Source organism: Curcuma longa, chromosome 1 (assembly GCF_044706935.1).
Source record: "Curcuma longa cultivar G26 ecotype Majalengka, Jawa Barat chromosome 1, ITB_CL_G26_1.1, whole genome shotgun sequence".
NCBI lineage: Eukaryota > Viridiplantae > Streptophyta > Magnoliopsida > Zingiberales > Zingiberaceae > Curcuma > Curcuma longa.
In genome coordinates, this window is record NC_133861.1 from 3573927 (window position 1) to 3592913 (window position 18987).

General features: G+C 39.1%; 1 protein-coding gene across 4 annotated transcripts in view; it reads left to right on the plus strand.

The window, feature by feature from the left end:
- LOC141838447 (uncharacterized) overlaps positions 1 to 18380 on the plus strand; it is a 20731-nt gene extending 2351 nt beyond the window's left edge. For 3 of the 4 annotated variants that reach the window (XM_074725938.1, XM_074725930.1, XM_074725946.1), the window contains 3 exons: positions 14867 to 15971; positions 17754 to 17950; positions 18058 to 18380. In XM_074725938.1, the coding sequence (XP_074582039.1) occupies positions 14928 to 15971; positions 17754 to 17950; positions 18058 to 18178 (1362 nt within the window). In that variant the 5' untranslated portion in view covers positions 14867 to 14927 and the 3' untranslated portion in view covers positions 18179 to 18380. The remainder of the gene's footprint in view (positions 1 to 14866; positions 15972 to 17753; positions 17951 to 18057) is intronic. The other variant, XM_074725953.1, reaches the window with a different exon arrangement.
- The last annotated feature ends 607 nt before the right edge of the window (positions 18381 to 18987 follow it).

Genomic DNA, 18987 nt, shown 5'->3' on the forward strand with positions numbered 1-18987 from the left:
AATTGAATCTTTAAGGGGATAAGAGAATGATCATGAATTAAGGGGGAGTATTGTTACTTCCGAATTTTTTTCTCCTCATCCTCTATTATTAAGATAAAAAGGGGGAGTATTTTGTAATCCAAATTTTGATCCTCACAAAATCTTTTTGATGTTTGACAAAGGGGGAGAGATAGTTAAGTTTAGAAAGAAACCTACCCGGCTAAACTTAAATCAGGTTGTCAAACAACAAAAAGGGGGAGATTGTTGATGCAGTCTGACCCGGTCAGACCTGAGTCTGGTCAGACTTGAGTCTGTTTTGTTGTTTGACAACTAATTAAGTCGGATTAAATACAAAAGATTTAAGTTTAATCTTACTTGGACTAGTTGGGCTAGATGAGTGAAAGTTTATCCGGAATAGTCAAAAAATCTTGATTAATAAAGTGACTTAATGAATGGTCTTGATACCATGCATATTAATCATGCATGGTGAAGTTGATTAATCATGCATGTATGCATGAGTTAATGCATGCCTTATAAGAAATGTTGCATGCTCTGGTCGATCATGAATCTTATCATGAGTTAATGCATGCCTTTAATCCTAAAGTGAATCCTATCATGAGTTAATGCAACTTGCTTGGAAACGTTACCAAAAAAAAAAAACGTGCTGGTCGAAGAAGAAAATAACGTGCTGGTCGATCAGTTGATCGACCAGCTTGCTCTGGTCGATCAGCTGATCAACCAGCCTGCTCTGGTCGATCAGCCGATCGACCAGCCTGCTCTGGTCGATCAGCCGATCGACCAACTTGCTTTGGTTGATGCCGGGGTAATTCTTGCCTGCTCTTTGTCGGAGAAATTCTGCCCCGGGAAAGCAGCATCTTGGCCGGGAAAATATCAAACATGCCCGGCAAGGAGATTACCTTAGTCGAGAGTAGCTTGGCCGGGCAAAGTGAAGATGAGAGAAATGTGGCCGGGAGAAGCAAGCCGGTCGGAAAAGCTTGGCCGGGAGAATAATGTTTGGAGACGAGTCTTTTGGCTGGAAGCAATAAAGTTGCCCGGGAACTTGACCGGGAGTAATAAGTTTTTGCTCGGGAGAAATAAGATCTTGCCCGGCAAGGAGATTACCTTAGTCGAGAGAAGGTTGGCCGGGAGAAGTGAAGCCAAGAGAAGTGGAGCCGGGAAAAGGTTTCATTGGCCGGGATAAGTATAGGCTTGCGAGAGAAGTCCTGGCCGGGAGAACACTTATGTTAGCTTGGACAAAGCTGAGTTTGTCCCGGGTCTAAAGAAGTGAAGCCGGGAGAAGGTTTCACTGGCCAGGAGAAGTAAAGCCGGGAGCTTGGTGCTCATGAGAGAATGGAGGAAGCTTTTGTAGCTGGTCTCCGGGATGGTCCAGGAGGAGCCTTGGTGGCTCAGGATCAGATTGGCCGGGAGCTTGGTGTGAATGGCCGGGACAGGTTCGAGAGAGCTTTGGTAGCTCGGCTCGGGACCGTGAGCTTTGGTAGCTCGATCTTCAGGGAGCCTTTGTGGCTCAGAACCTGAGTGGCCGGGAGCTTGGTGCGAATGGTCGGATGGTCCGGGAGAGCTTTGGTAGCTCGGCTCGGGACCGTGAGCTTTGGTAGCTCGATCTTCAGGGAGCCTTGGTGGCTCAGAACCTGATTGGCTGGGAGCTTGGTGCGAATGGCCGGATGGTCCGGGAGAGCTTTGGTAGCTCGGCTCGGGACCGTGAGCTTTGGTAGCTCGATCTCAGGAGGAGGGCCTTGGTGGCTCGGTCTCCTGATTCCTCAAGAGGAGGGCCTTGGTGGCTCGGTCTCTTGATTCCTCAAGAGGAGGGCCTTGGTGGCTCGGTCTCTTGATTCCAGGAGAGAGTGGCCTTGGTGGCCCTTTGGTAGCTTTGCCTGACCTGGAACTAATGTTTAATCCATCCTTATACTATGTCCTTGTTATAGAATGTTTTTAATGCTTTGGTGCAGCTTTGATGGTGAGATTTCTAAGGCGGGCTTTTGAGCTGTCTCTTCTGCAGGGAGAGTTCTGTGACAACGGACGGCAGCTGGTGTCAGAACAGTGCAGGGATCCGTTGGGCACAAAGAACCAAGAAGATGCTATAAGAGAAGCGAGAAGCAGCGCTGAGGGGAGAGCTGGAAGTGCTTCCACGACTATTCTTGATCATCCTTGAGAGCTCAGAAGCACCATCTTACGAGAGCCTGATCGTGAATCGAAGAAGAGGAAACAAGAGCAACGTCCTGTGTTTGGAGGAACAGGCTTGTGCTGCTAGCTGTTCTTGTTGGCTCTGTCTAGAGCAACGTCCTGTGTTTGGAGGAACAGGCTGAGCAGTAAGCGGTTCTTGTTGTCTCTGTTGTCCGATCTTTGATTCATTGTATTCACCTTGTCTTGAGCTTATCTTTGTATCATTTGAGACAATCTGTGGAGAGGTTCCTCCACCGAGAAGGAGAAGATTATAGTCGGTATTTATCCGGGGTCTGATCTACCGATAGATCGGGATCGTCCACCTTAATTATGCATACTATGACAATGTAGAATTAAAGCAGTTACATGTGCTCAATATTTATGAAATGATATGCTTCGATGTTTATGCTTGCTTTTATCATGTGACATTTATATGCTCGGATTAACGACTTGGTTTTGGTGAGTAGGAAAGGAGCTTACTAATCCTTGTGCTTACAATCTCTTCTTTCTCATGTTGCAGAACCAAATCAAAGACGTTAGGGAACGGGAAGCAGCCGGACAAGGCCAAATAAAGATGTGTGTGGTGGTGCCATAACCGACGCATATGAAACTTAAACATTGCATGCTAAATGACTGTATTAATTGCTATTGTCTTAATATTTATGATGTTATGTGTTGATGATAGAACCCTAGTAACTTAGACACGATATGCATGCTCTTGATATGTTTAAGTATCACATATGAACTTCTATTATGTTAAAATGTTTCCGCTGCAAGTTTTAGATTTCTCGTATGTGATATACTCTATATGTATGTATGAAAAAAAAATGAAACCCCGTAACGTCCGTCATAAGGCTCTGGTATGGTAAGGACGGGCGTTACAACGGACACGCCGAGGAGTAGGAGCATCATCTCCGAACCTCGTTAAATCCTTGAGTTAAGCGTGCTGATTTCAGTCTTCGTATTTCTGATTAATCATTCCGCTGCGTTAAACGAAGACGAAGGAAGAAAAGCGAAAAGTGTGGACGGTTATTCACACCCCCCCTCTCTAGCCGGTGTCCAAGAGATCCAACACCTTCGTGGAGCTCAATCAGCTTTGTCTAGAGGTCCTTTGCGCTGTTGAATGGTCCAACCCGGTTCAGCTCCTCCTTTGTTAGTCCACATTGGAGAGTCTGTGTGGCTTTTGCATAAGCTTCTATCTTCTTCCGGGTAGAAGCATCCCAGAGCTCGCAAGATTATGGAGTTCCATCACTTTCAGAAGGGATTGAGAATCCTATTTGAATGATTATCCACATCTCCACCTGAGTTTTCAGGTGACATTCAATTCTGGTTTTTCAGTATGGAAAATCGTCTCCTAAAAATAGTGGAGGTCTTGCGGTGCTGAATCCTTCCTGGTGGATCATTTATCTATCACACAAGAAAAAGACAAGCAAAGAAAATTTCAAGACTTGGTCTTGGATTAGTAGTGCGGGAAGAAAGAGAAGAAATGAAAAAATGTCAAAAAATAATTCATCGAAAATCTCCTCGATCAATGGTTGTACTAGATTCGAGGACCCCGTTCTGATACCAATTGTAGGATCGAAGAAAATATGCTAGAGGGGGGGTGAATAGCGTGTTTACGCTTTTTCCGATTTTTTATTGTATATGTGGAAGCAAAACACGGAAGCGAGAATCTTAAGTAGGAAAGAAAGACAGAAAACAAAAATACACTTTATTTTTACTTGGTTCACAGCCCAAGGCTATTACTCCAAGGCCCACGGTCCTTGACCGTTTACTGCGGGCAATCCACTAAATTAATTTACCTCTTACGGCACCAAGTTAGCGATTACAAAACACAAATTGAACTTAGCAACAATTAAATAACAATTACAACTTAATATTAGTTACCAAAGTCGAAGCTGAATCGTGCTGGATTTTGAAATTCTGGTGAACTCGGCGTAGCGACGACTTTTGGAATACACGAGATCGAGTAGGGCGCCGACGTTGCGAGAGTAGCACGAAGGAATTGAAGAGAATGGAGATATTCTGGCTGCTGCTCGGACGTTTCTTTTATACTGCACTCGAGTCGACTCAACTGAGATCTCGAGTCGACTCGAGTCTGACGTGGCCTCGCACCGATAGCTTTTTCTTTCTCGCTCATTATCCGCTATCTGAGTCGACTCGGATTTCCTTCTGAGTCGACTCTAGTCCAATATAGAGTCTTTCGGATAGAGTTTGACTCTGAGTCGACTCCCAAGCCACCTTGAGTCGACTCAAGTCCATTTGGCGAACAACTGATGGCGCTGACTCCTGAAGGCTGGCTGACTAAGCTTGAGTCGACTCGGGTCTTCACTTGAGTCCACCCCAACAGCAAAACTTAGTCAGTTTTGCCCGGAGTCTGCGTTTCTCAGTTTTTTCAATCCTACACAAATGTTAGTAAAATAACATACAAAATAAAAGGGTTTAGTGTTAGTTCCTGGAACTTCCTCTGGATCTTAACTTCAGGTCTCCAGTGAGACCCTTGGTTAGACCGACGCTTACTGTTTCCCTTGGGAACGCGTCCTCACCAACTCCTCTCAGGAGAATTTACCTGTTGCCAACTGAGTCCTCCTGACTCGTTGGTCTTTTGCTCGGCTCTGTCCTCAGCCCCCAGGGTTTGTGCTGCGGCTCGGTCCTCCCTGACCAGCCCAGTCTTCTGCTGCGACTTGGTCCTCCAGATCAGTCCAATCTTCTTGTTGGTGAAATCGTGCCCCAAGTGATTTGGATTTTAATGTTTAGCTAAAATGAGTTTAAGTTAGGCAATGTTGGTGATCTAACTTATGTAGTTTGAGTCTACAGGAAAGTCCAGGTTAGAAGACTTGGCAAAGGATGAAGTCCCGGAGGCGCGGCCTCTTGGCAAAGGATGAACATTCTATCCCTCGAATCTAAGAAGAAAATAAGGAAAAGAACTTATCAATGGATGTCTTCTTCTTCGGCTTGCAATCTCAGTGAAGATGATGAATGGAGGTGATGGAGTGCCCGGACGGATGAACGGATCATCGAATCTTGCTCCAGAATGAGGCATCGGTGGCTCTAGAACGCTCCTTGGTCTCTCGAAAGTCTCCCCCCTCTTTAGGGCTCATAAGAGCACTATTTATATGGCCAGACACGCCCCCGTCACACGGCCGTGTCTAGGAGACACGACCATGTGTGGCCGCTACTCTGTTGGATAAGCACGGCTGTACCTGAGAGGCACGGCCACAAGTAGTGGATGATCTGAGCAGGTGGCACGGCCGTGCCTGTGAGATACAACCAGGGCCTGGCATTTCTCTTTTGATGAGACACGGCCGTGCCTAAGAGTCATGGCCATGTCTTGGAGACACACGGTCATGTCCTGGCTGCTACTGGAGGAGGGCACGGTCGTGCCTATGGGGCACGTCCAGGAGCAGTTGGGCTTCTATTTGAGAGGCACGGTCGTGCCCTTGGGGCACGGTCTCTGGAATTGGTCTTCTGTTGGCAAGCACGGCCATGTACACTGAGCACGGCACTGGGGAGGTACTAGACACGCCCGTGCCTTTGAGGCACGACCTTATCTTGCCTTGTCTTCAATTGGTACTCCGTCTCGCCTGTTTTGCTCCGTTTTTGTCCTATAAACACACAAGCAGTCCTCCAAACTAGAAAATAAAGAAAATAATGCCTAATGCACAGATAAAGGATACAATGAACATAGAAAATAGCATGAAGTACAGAAAGATGTGCGAATAAAGTACAAGAAACGTATATAATCCCTACGCACATCATTGTGTCTCCAAAGGTTTAGTCGAACTCAACTCCCACTATTTCCTACAAGAGAAGCTCTTCTAGGAATACGGTATGATGTGAAACAAACACTTTTGTTCTATGGGAGAATATAATTGGTAACTCTCATTTCCTTAGGGTATCCAATAGACATTTATCAGATTTAGCCTCCAATTGATCTGATACAGTCCTCTTCATGTAAGCAGGACAATCCCATATCTTCAAGTAAGATAAGCGAGGTTTTACTATTCCATATCTCATATGGAGTAGCAGAGATCACCTTGGTCGAGACTTTGTTTAACAATTAAAATAGTTGTCTCAAGTGCGTTGCCTAAAATGTTCTGGAAGAATTACATGATTTATCTTTAACCTTCACCATGTCCAACAAGGTTCGATTTCGCCTCTCAATATCCCATTATGCACGGGCGTATACGGCGGAGTCCTCATAGACAATATTCCATTGTCTTTTAGATAATCTGAAACTCTTGACTTAAGTATTCACCACCTCGATCGGATCGATGTGTTCTAATACTCTTGTCAAGTTGTTTCTCTACTTCAATTCTGAATTCTTTGAACCATTCAAAGACCTCAGATTTGTACTTCAATAAATACAAATACCCCAATCATGAACGATCATCGATAAAGGGTAATGAAGTAGTTATAACCTCCTCGTGTTTGAGTTGACATTGGACCAGACACATCGGTATGTATAAGGCCAAGCAACTCTCCCACTAGTTCACCCTTTTCCGGTAAAAGGTGATTTAATCATCTTGCCTTTAAAGCATGATTCGCATGTATCAAATGAATGTAATTCAAATGATTCCAAACTACCAACCTTTGGAGTTCGGTCATGTGTTTCTTGCTTATATGGTCAAGACGATAATACCGCGAATAGGAGGTTAATTGATTATCTTTTCGAGCACGCTTGTTGTTTGTTTCGATATTGAATGTCTCGTTGGAAATATCTAACACGTAGACACTATTACTTAATGTTCCAATCTCATAAAGAACTTCATTCCAAATTAGGTAACAACAATTGTTGCCTAAAATCAAATAGGACCCTTTTCTATTTAAACAAGAAATAGAAAGGATATTCTTTATTAAAACCAAACATAGTAATAATTTCCAAACAAGTCTTTTACTATTCCTTAGGCTCTATATTATCACATATATAAGAGCCTCACTCAGTATCCAATACCTGAGTGGACGAAGAAACAATATGACATTCATTTATGAAAATACATCAAGCGGAAGAGACATCACATGCCTACTTTCCTTTTATGGACTCTAGATAAAATTTACAATTTCAGATTTTGAGAACAATTCTCAAATTCCTATACCAGTCCTAAAGGTTAAGTCAGTCAAATTATTGGTATCCTAAATTATGCGCAATAAAAGACAACATGCGTAATCAATTAAATCTAGAAATACAATCAAGTAAATAAGAGAGATGATTTACAATGTATTTACATACATTAATTAATCTCATTTATTTTACGAATTCAAAAACCCTTACTTTGAATTCGGGAGATTGTAGGTATTCTCCAAATGGGTTGATATCCATATATAGATAAGAACAACCTTGGAGAGAGTCCAACAAGCCATTCTTAGCTACAATGGTAGGTATCATATATTGATTATGTATCACGTATACATAACTATCACATTATGCTATCAACTAATTGAATGTTCGCATAAACATCGGGTTGTTAACACATTAACACGTATACATCATATGTATAACACCCGACTTCACCTCTATCCGCATTGACCTTGGAGAGAGTCCAACAAATCAATACTTCAAGTTAAAGTCAGCCCACTAATCATGAGATCATATCTCGATGGTTCTAACATGTTTAATTTCAAGTTGGGCTTGGAGAGAGTCCAACAACCCAAACAAGAAATTAAACTCCGGTTCTAACCATATTAATGGAAGGTGTTAGCTTTAATTATTTGTAAGGGATTTTCAGGTCTCATCCTCTTTTCATGCAAATAATAAATTATCTACATGACATGACAATAAATGACATGACATAATTAATGTAACTAATTATGATAAATAATATGATGACATAGCATAATTAATGCAACTAATTATGACTATTTTCAGCCATAGTTATCGTAAATCTTATTTAATAAAATATGGTAAAAAATCTGATTTCACAAATCAAAATTCTTTAATTTGATTAGGAAATAAATTTTCATATCTAATCACATATTTTATTTTAGAAAATATAATCTTTAATTAAGAGAATCTAATTAATTAGAAAATAAATTTTCTAATCCAAATTTTTTAACAAATTAAGAAATTCTAAATTAAATCTAAATATTTTTTTTTAAGAAATAAAATTATTAATTAAGAAAATCTAATTAATTAGAAAATAAATTTTCTAATACGAAATCTCCTAACTAATTAAGAAATTTTTATAATTATAAATTTTAAATTAAATCTTAAAATTTTTTAAATTAGATTTACGACTAACTACTATACGTAAAACCATTTTACGCATAGGCCTTGCACTATCAGGCTCTGATACCACTGTTGGGATCGTCCCGATGCAATGCACGTGTTTACACATTTTAAAAATGTGCGTAGTAAAAATATACAAATAATTAAGACTAATTATTGCATAACACACACATGCAAAGCAAAAAATAATATATACAAGGCATGGTAGAAAATTAAAATTTTTGCATAATAATAAATTATTCTAAACGCGTACCTCGTGGATGATGACGTTGAGCGAAGTTGGAATCAATCTGGCGGTCCTCGTCGAAGTCCTGCCTCTATTGGTGATCCACTCCAAGCTCTCGTCTGGATGGCTTCGGAAGCCATGAGTCGCATCATCGTCTTCGATACTAGCCGATGATCAATGACGATCGAATCGAGAGAAGCCTTATTTTGGAAATCAGGCAACAACGTTTGTCGCAATTGTTCTGGGGCTTTCTAACTATCACCAAAAATTATATTTCTGATGTAATTTTCGATGGTCAATCATTGATTGCCAATTTAGGATAAATTGGTCGAAACCTTTCCGACGTTTATGAAAAAACCTCCGGAAGCTTCGTAAGCTCTTGCGAAATTAACAAATAGTCATCTGACGATCAAGATGTAATTAGCAGTGATCGAAAAAACTTATTCGATGGTTGGAATCAAATTCCTACGATCGAACAGCAAATTGCGACGATAAAATCCTAATGCAATCCCTCCCTCTTCTCACGACCCGAAAATAGGACATCTCCTTCTTTCTTACATGGCTGAACAGACCTCTCCTTCTTTGATTGGTCTCGTGCAGACAGAACTGAGGATGGAGTCATGATTAAGAGTTTGGCCTGCCTTCCAGTAGATGGCACGAGGTAGAACAGGGTAGGCAATAAGGTTTGAAGCAGGCAATCGCCGGCAAGAAGGAAACCGCTCCCATACGGCTGAAAACAGAGCCTCTGGTTGTCGACCACAAATAGCCGGCAGAGTTCTTCTCTCCGAGCAACGAGCTAAGGTTCCAGCAGTCGACGACGGAAACACAGCTGCACCAAGCGGGGAAGGAAACGCGGCTACATTGAGAGGCCAGCCACCTTATGATTTTTCCTTCCTTCCATCTCCATGCGCAGCGGCTTCTTCCTTCTCAATACGCGGCGACCGAGAGTCAAAGAACAGAGAGGCACGGCGGAGGAGCAGAGGTTTTTATCGCGATTCTTCCCATCATGAGAAGCTACAGTAGTCCCCCTTTAAATTGGGATTATTAGGGTTTGGGTGAACTGGATTAAGGAATTAAATCAAATCGGATACAGTAGCAAATCGGGTTCAATCTTGGTTCGCTTAGTACAATAATCAAACAACCTCCGATTTGATCAAACTATTTTTTTTTAATTTGTCTTCTCAAGATGAAGCTTCTCATCGCCTCCGTTCTGTCAAAATCTCTTCCATCATGAACTAAACCAAGTTGGTTCAATTTTGTTCAAAATCGAATCGTTTAGTTCACTAACCAAACAAACTCTGATTTGAATGAAATCAGTTTCGTTCATTTCATCTTCGTAAGATGAATTCTATCATATTGTCCTTTGTCTCGTCCAACCAGACTTTATTTCTCTTGCTTTGAGAATCTAATTCTCAAACTCGTTTTAAGTCCTTCGGAGAATTTATAATGTGTGTGACCCAATAGGTTCTCGGTTATGATGACCGTCCGTAATTAATCATTAATCACAGAACAATCATGAGTGACACATAGTAGTACATCATGATCCCCAATTGACCAGAAAATCAACGATTGATTCCAGAACATCTTCTAAACCCTTCAATAGCTCCAATTAAACGTGCTCCGTTTCTTTCACCGTATTATACCCGCTTTGTTCAAGACATGGTCTATGTGTCGATCCTTATTAGGCTGACTATGTCATGTTGGTGCAATCTTTGCCCCAAGTGCATTGAGTTTCAATGTTTGGCTAAACCATGTTTAAAGTTAGGCAATACTTGTGATCTAACATGTGTGATGCAAGTTTGCAGGAAAGTCCAGGTTGAAGACTTGGCAAAAGAAAAGTTCAAGTGGGAAGTCTTGGCAAAGGAAAAGTCCAAGTGGGTAGTCTTGGCAAAGGAAAAGTCCAAGTGGGTAGTCTTGGCAAGGAAAAGTCCAAGGTTGGTCTTGGCAAAGACTTGACATGACGAAGCTGATGGAAGCATCTCAGGCTAGTGCGAGGATGATGGAGCATCCAGGGAAGGCACGAGGCTATGGGAGGTGTTTGAAGGCCGAGGTCTAGGTCAAGAGAAGCTGAAATGGGATTTTTTAGCTTTACCAGTCGACTGGCCCTGCCAGCAGTCGACTGCTCATAAATCAGACGCACACAGAAAAATCAGTCGAGCCAGAGGAAGACAGGAGTCGATTGGGCAGTCGACTGGAGTATGGTGAGTCGACTGATGCCAGTCGACTGGTCTTGGATCAGTCGACTGCTATTTGAACGTTGGAGAAAGATGGCAAGCATTTAATGCGCTTTAATGTAAGATTTTGTTGTCGATTGAAGGCATTAGTCGACTGGCCCTGCCAGCAGTCGACTGATGTTGCAGAATTATAAAAGAAGCCTGCTCGAGATCTGATGAAGAACTTCGCTATTTTTCTATCTCATTGTGCTTCTTTTGAGAACGTGTTGTTCTCTGATTCTTTGCTTTCTTCCTCTCCTCTTAAACATTATTTCATATCATTCTTGAGGAGAACGAAAGAGTTGTAAAGGTTTCTCCGCCTTCGAGGTTTTCGAGAAGGAGACGATTCATAGTGCAGCGGATGTGTGCGTGCGTGTGGATCCTTGGATTAGTCACCTCTGCGGAGGTGGATACCAAGTAAACAAACCGGGTTAGCGTTGATCTACTGTTTTCTCTATTATATTTTGCTTCCGCTAACACTCTTGCAGAGAAACAATCAAAGAAGATTCGAAAAATGCTATTCACCCCCCTCTAGCGAACCAACCGATCCTAACATGTCACACCTAGCCCAAACTAGCTTTCTTATCCTGTGGATTCAAGTTACTTGTACATGTGTCCAAGAGTTTCATACTCTTGACATGTAATACTTTGGCCAAAGCCTTTTAGTAACAATCCTAACAAGCGGCCACAGGGTATACATCTCCTTTTTCAAGGAGTAGTGAATCCTCTGTGGGCTATTTAAACACCTTCGGGCACTTTGACTTATACCTAATCATCTCGGGTCCACACCACCTCAGAGATGTTTGCTTAAGATGTCAAAGTATAAGCCTCCATGACCAAGGTAACTTGAATACCGCAATCCAAAGGAAACTCAAACTTAAGCTGCACTAAGATCTTCATTGACATGTGAATAGAACCATATAAAGTCTCAAGACAGGTCACTCCAATGAACTAGTTACCTTTAACCAGTATCCACGTTTAACTCTCAACATCCAATGTCTACAGCCAGCGAGATCTGCTGCTTGGCTAACCAAGGAGTTCAAAACGTGTTAGTCTCGACAGAATCAATGACGTCCGTACTCATTAATTCCTCGACTAGGGATAGTTTCAATACATTCATAATTACACATGTAGAGATACTCACTAGTTGTGATCCAATCATAAATTCTCTCATGTTATGAATCATATTATGGATATTCAGTATTTGAATTTAAGATCCAATCAAACACATATGGAATATGTACTCAAATAGTAAATTACTATTTATCCAATAAATAGTATAACTGTAAGGCGATTGCCTTAAGACACCCCTCAAATCTAACATATTTAGCATGCAAGGTTTTAGATCCCCTAGATCATGATTCCTATTTGGTCTAATCAATTAATGTATGTGATTCTTGGGTACCCAGTATTGGTTTGATCCAACTGGATTGGTCAACTTGGACTTGGGAACCCATGCTTGGACTCTTGATTTCTTGGGTCGATTTAGTAATGTTATGTATGCTCTGTGCTTAGCTTTGTATCTAAGCCTAGATCGATTGTATCCAACCCTTCGAGTTTCAAGAATCATGTTAAGATACTTGGAGCTTGAGATGAATTTTTTCAGTGATCTTTTCATATCGTCAATCTGAAGTTTCAATTTGGAATTCTCTTACTCAAGTTTAACTTGAGTTGAGTTTCCAACTTGAACAGTTTCAGTTGGTGATCTAGAGTTGACTTTCTCCTTAAAGAGTACTACCTCCTCTTGGAGTGATTCAACTTAGGTATTGGACTTAGCTAGCTTCTTTGATAAACTGTAAATAATTGAATACAATCTATCTATGCTTACAGTGGTTGTGGGTCCTTCTGAAACGGATGTAGATCCGTAGCTTAAGTTTGAATCGTTATCTGACTCGTTGTCTATTCTAGTTTGGTCCTCTCGAGCTAGAAGAGAAAGGAAACTTATGGTTGGTTCTTCTTCTGATTCCTCTGATGAAGATTCGCCCCACGTTGCTTTGAGCGCCTTCTTCCTGGATTTTCACTCCTTCTTCTGGTTAGGATATTCAGATCTGAAGTGACCTTTTTTCTTGCACCCATAGCAAGTGAACTCTGTCTTGTTTGTAGAATGTTTGTTAGAGTTGGCCTTTTGTACCACCTACTTTACTTCTAATATTTTAAGTCCTCGCTTTTTCCTTAACATCTTCCGAACTAGGTTCACTAGTTCGATTGTGACTTCATCATTACTTTCTGACTCTGATGATTCATCAAATTCTTCTTCTACTTGCTTTCTAGACCTTTTGTCCTTGGTTGGTCTTGTAATAAGAGCAATACCTTTCTCTTCCGTTATGACATTAGTTTGTTCATACAATTCAAACTTAGAAAATAGATCATCGAATTTGATTTTTGAAAGGTCCTTGTAGACCTTGTAAGCATCCACCATAGATGCCCACAAAGTGTTTCTAGGGAACGCTTTCAGTGCGTACCTTATGACATCCCGATTTTCAACGGTCATCCAATCACATGCAACTCATTCAACAAATCTTGGATTCGTGCGTGCAATTCACTTGTTGACTCTACTTCCATCATCTTAATAATGTAGAGTTTGTTGATGAGGAGATCCTGTTTGCTAACCTTTATGTTTGATGTTCCTTCATATAGTTCTATGAGTTTGTCCCATAGATCTTAGACTTCCTTCTTGGTTAGAGTTCACTCCTTCAAGATTTCTCACTATTTAGGGTTCACTCTCCTAGAATTTTTCTTTACCAAACATCCAATCTCCTTAACATGTCTAGAATTTTGCTTGTTTAACATCTATTTCTCTCAAGTTGCTAGAACTTCCCACTTGTCTAGGTCACCCTTTACTTGTTAGAACTTCACACTTTGCCTAAGTCAATCTTGACTTGTCATGACTCTTCACTTTGCCTAGGTTAATATTGATATGTCAGGACTTCTCACTTTGTGTAGATCAATCTTGGCCTATCATAACTTCTCAATTTGCCTAAGTCAACTTTGACCTGTGATGACTTCTACTCAATTACCAAATATTCGATTATCATTGACTTGCTTAGACTTTTACTAACTTACATTTAAACATCCGACTAGAATCAATCTTGACCAAATTACTTAATCAACCTTGACTAGAATCAAGCATATTTACTTGGTCAACTTTGATTAGACTTAGACATATTATTAAATATTAAAACTTTGGAGGTCGATTGTAAATACACTTGCTTCAGCTATTTTTATTTTCGAAAATATTCTTGTTCGACACTAGTATAATAACTATTTCTTCATAGCTACTATAACATGAACACTTTAACTTTGGTCAACACTGATAATATTAAGTTGTAGCAATTATGAATTATAACTCCTAAACATAAACAATTTATCTCTAGTTAATAATAATCAACATTATGTATAACAACTACAACTGTGTAATTGTTATGATCTCGTAGCCACTATAACTGTATCAAAAATAAGAATATTTTCAAGACTAAAAAAAGAGTTAAGATGGGATGAGTGGTTGTTTTGATAATGAATGAGAAAGAGGCAACCTTTTAATGATTCTAATAAAAAGGAATATTCTTTTGAGTTCTATTCTTATTTTTATTATATTTAAATTGAAGCGGAGGGATTGGTGTAATGGTAAAGTTGCTATCATATGATCTTGCGGTCACGAATTTAAATCACGAAAATAATCTCTTCCAATCTAAGATAAAATTATGTACAATAGACTCAATGTAGTTTGATTATTCTTCTAAATCCAAATTGACAAGAATTTAATATACTGAATTCCTTTCTTTTTATTATATTTAAATTACTTAAAATTATTATTATTATTATTTTATATTTTTAAGTTTGGCTTGAGTAAACTAGGACGAGTCAAATAGAGACCATGCCTTACCCAAGTAAACCTTATTTCTCCTTTTTTTTTTTAATGAAAATTTGACCATGAATTATTTTGTTTTTTTACATTTAATAAAAAGGAACATTTTGTAAAATAAAAAATGGAAAAAAAAAATCCACGGACTTAGGTTATAAATTTTCGAGTATTCTTCACAGGACTGGCATACTGCCTAGTGGCGCCAAAGAGCGAAACCAGGAGCAAAGGAGAAAGAGGTAAATGATGGATATTGACAACTTCTTCTCCGCCTTCACCTACAAACCCTCGAATCCCTTCACCATCGAGAAGACCGTCCAATCCCAACTTCGTCAGCCTCCTCCGACGCCGATGCCACCCCCGCGCAACGCCTCTTCTTGTAAAAGGCTAGGGCGAGCTTCTAAGAACCCTAATCTGATGCTGGCGGCGTCCACCTCCTCATCTTCTTCGACCGCTACCACAGGTGGCCGGAAACCCGTGGTGGTCTCCCGCTACTTCCTCCCGTCGCATGTCTCCTCCTCTTTGCTGACTGATGCTCCCCAACCTCGTCAGCCTCCTCCGACGCCGGTGCCACCTCCGCGCAACGCCTCTTCTTGTAAAAGGCTAGGGCGAGCTTCTAAGAATCGTAATCTGATGCTGGCGGCCTCCACCTCCTCATCTTCTTCGACCGCTACCACAGGTGGCGGGAAACCCGTGGTGGTCTCCCGCTACTTCCTCCCGTCGCATGTCTCCTCCTCTTTGCTGACTGATGCTCCCCAACCTCGTCAGCCTCCTCCGACGCCGGTGCCACCTCCGCGCAACGCCTCTTCTTGTAAAAGGCTAGGGCGAGCTTCTAAGAACCCTAATCTGATGCTGGCGGCCTCCACCTCCTCATCTTCTTCGACCGCTACCACAGGTGGCGGGAAACCCGTGGTGGTCTCCCGCTACTTCCTCCCGTCGCATGTCTCCTCCTCTTTGCTGACTGATGCTCCCCCGCTCCGGGCACCACATGCCAAAGCTTCCGGAGCCGATCGGAAAAAAAAGACAACAAAGAGGAAGAGGGATTGCGTCGGTGTGAACCCTAACGAGAAGAAGCGGAGAGTCAAAAAGGTGCCATATTTCTCCGCAGCCGAGAAAAGGTCTGAGGCCTATCGCAGAGTCGCAGACAATAATACCTGGGATCCGCCGGCTTCCTGCTACCATCTACTTCAGGAGCGACACTCCGTTGATCCATGGAGGGTCTTAATGACATGCATGCTCCTGAATGTCACCACCGGCTTTCAGGTTTGCTTATCTTCTTGCTTGCCGGTAATCAATCCTTCTGTTGTTAATCTTCCTGAATGTCGTCTTGAATCAATTGTCCCTATCATGTTGATCTATCTTCTCTTAATTTCTCATTTATTGAGCTGCACCTCAATATTGTCTCATAGTACCATTTTCTATTTTATCTTTTCTAGTAATTATATAGCTTAGTACTTTTGATCTTTGTTACATTAGTTCTTTTGTACATATTTTTTACTGTGCATCACGTCGATAAAGTGATTTATGTTAATGTTATACAATGATTATATAAGACTTCAGAAGCTCCTTTACAAGTTGAACTTGAACTTTAGAGGTTATAAATTTAAAATGGGGAATAATATTATAGTGTGTGATAAAACTTAAACTTGTTATCTTTACCACTTTTCTACTGAAGCTGCATTAGTCACTGAAGACTTTTAAATTCACTTTGCTGCACAAGTTATTATTCTTGAATTCTTAATCGATAACATATCTGTTTAAAGTTCATTATTATGTTTTTGTTCTTTAAATATATTTGTTCTCTTTAATTGAACTTTTCTGTAATTAGTTAAAATTATTTATATTTAAATTACACATCTTTTTATTTAAGTTATTCCCTTTTTATTTTTGTAATTTACGTTTTACTTAAATTGTTCCCTTGTTTTTTTTTTGTATGTTACTTCTCTTACAACTCTAGTGACATCATAAGGTATCTTTTATGATTCCACGTAGTTATCTGAAAAAGATCAATGAGTTAGAGAATGTACATATTCATTAACTGTGTAATAAGAAGATTCATCAAATCAGAAAACTATTATCCGTATTATTATTACTTTATTAAATACTACAAAAGAGCTTACCATCCATAAGCATGAACCCACAATATCTAATTGCACATTGAATGATGGGTTAGTTTCATTTTAGCCTTGATACTTTCATCCTCTATTTGTCATTAGTTTGTTTTTCTCAAATTTTCCTCTTAATTTACTCGAGATTTTCATTCTTTTTTATATGGTCTCAATTGACATGCAGATTTTTTCCCATATGAGTTTTCATGCACTGTTAATGATACTGCAGTAAAGAAATCTACATGATTGCTACTAGATAACTAAAATATTCTAAATCAAATTACTAGGAATCCAAAAGAAAGGATGTATGAGAAACCTGATAGTTGAAAGTGCTATGATTTTTTTGGCATTAATTTTTCATAAGCCTTTGGTTGATAAAAAAAATATTATGACTGAGTTGATTTTTTTTTCTTTATGGTTCACCTCATTTATGTGAGGTGTTTATTACATAATGGTATTGGGCTCTATATGTATTTTGTAGTTGTTTGTGATCAAGAAATAAATTTGTGGGACTATATTTGAGAATAAGATATTGTGGTCCCTAAAATAGTTAGGATTGAGTTAAACGATGATATTCCAGATATCCTATGTACTGGTATCTTAGGGTGACCTATAATTAAACAAAAAAAATTACTGAATCTAGAAAACAATAGGGCAGGGTATGCCATCTTAACATATCAATGCTTCTGTTTTTTTTCAAAAGAATCTTTCTTTAGTTTTTTTGCTTCAAACAGAGTAATTATTCATCGATCCCTATTTAACATAAATAATTGATTGCACTATACATCTAGTTGACATGCTTGTTTTCTCATTTGTTATTCGATAAACCTTCTGATAATTGTAATTTTTCATGTTCAGATCGACAATCGAGTCAAAGAGATGAAGGAATTAGATCACCTCTTCGTAATAGATGTTTTATTAAACCCTAAAAATAAATTTACTTTTACATCTCTTTGCACAGGTTGAAAAAGTTTTGCCAGGTCTATTTCTCATGTGTCCAAATGCAGAGGCGATGTCAAAGATAGATGAGAAGGAGGTGGAAGAGATTATACGTCCCCTAGGCTTGCAAAAGAAACGAGCTAAGATGCTGAAGAGATTTTCTTGTGAGTATATAAGAAATGATTGGGTTTATGTAACTGAGCTTCATGGCATTGGCAAGTGAGTATCTCATTGTTTGGATATATATCATTATGGGTCTTCTGAACATGAATAACATAAGTAATGTGATAAATTCATTCTTATTTTTGTGTATCCACTCTTTACAGATATGCAGCTGATGCATATGCAATATTCTGTAATGGAAAGATGAAGGAGGTTACTCCACGGGATCATAAATTAGTTGCCTATTGGAAGCTCCTTTGTAACAAGGAATTTGTTGAAAGTTGAATTAGTAGATTGCAAAACTTTAATTTATATAGTTATTATGCTCGTATTTTGTGGCAAGGAATTTTATTTTGAAAGTTGAATGAACAGATTGCAAAACTTAAGTGTGTAGTTATTATGTTTGTAAGCTATGGATTATGTAATTTTATAGATATGTTAGGTTAATCATGGTATGTCAAAATGTTTTTATCATTTTGTAAATACTTCAGTCCTTGACATGTAAATATATACATCATTTGTATTCGTTTTATGGGCAAAGAAGTGCGTAGGACTATTAAGTGAAATATATAAATTTTGGATTGAACGATATCACTTGTTTAGTGGAATGTAAATCAAACGTTGTGTGATCATTTATCTATTTATGAGTTTAGTGTGATAGTGAAAGGTTAAATTAGTTGAATGAAAAGGATATTATTATTATTATTATTAAACATATTTTGTGTTGAAAAAAATAATAAAAAAGAATGCTTCATTCTATTTTTTTTATCTTTATAATATCATTATTTTAGTAATCTTTATAATATCATCATTTTAGTAGCTTTCGTCAAATTGTTATTTGTAATAGTTTTGATTAAAATTAGTTAAAATAAAGATATTAGATATTTGGAAATGGAAATATTTTTAGAGTATTCTTTTGATATTTTTTAAAATAGGGTAATAAAATTAAATGACACCTTTTAATATAGGTGGGTAAGAATAAAAAGAGCATTTTAATTTATGTAAATTGTTAATTTTTTTTAAAATTAAAAGATCTTCTAATTAGATATTTTATATAAAAATATTCTTTATTATTATAGTTATTAAACAATTAC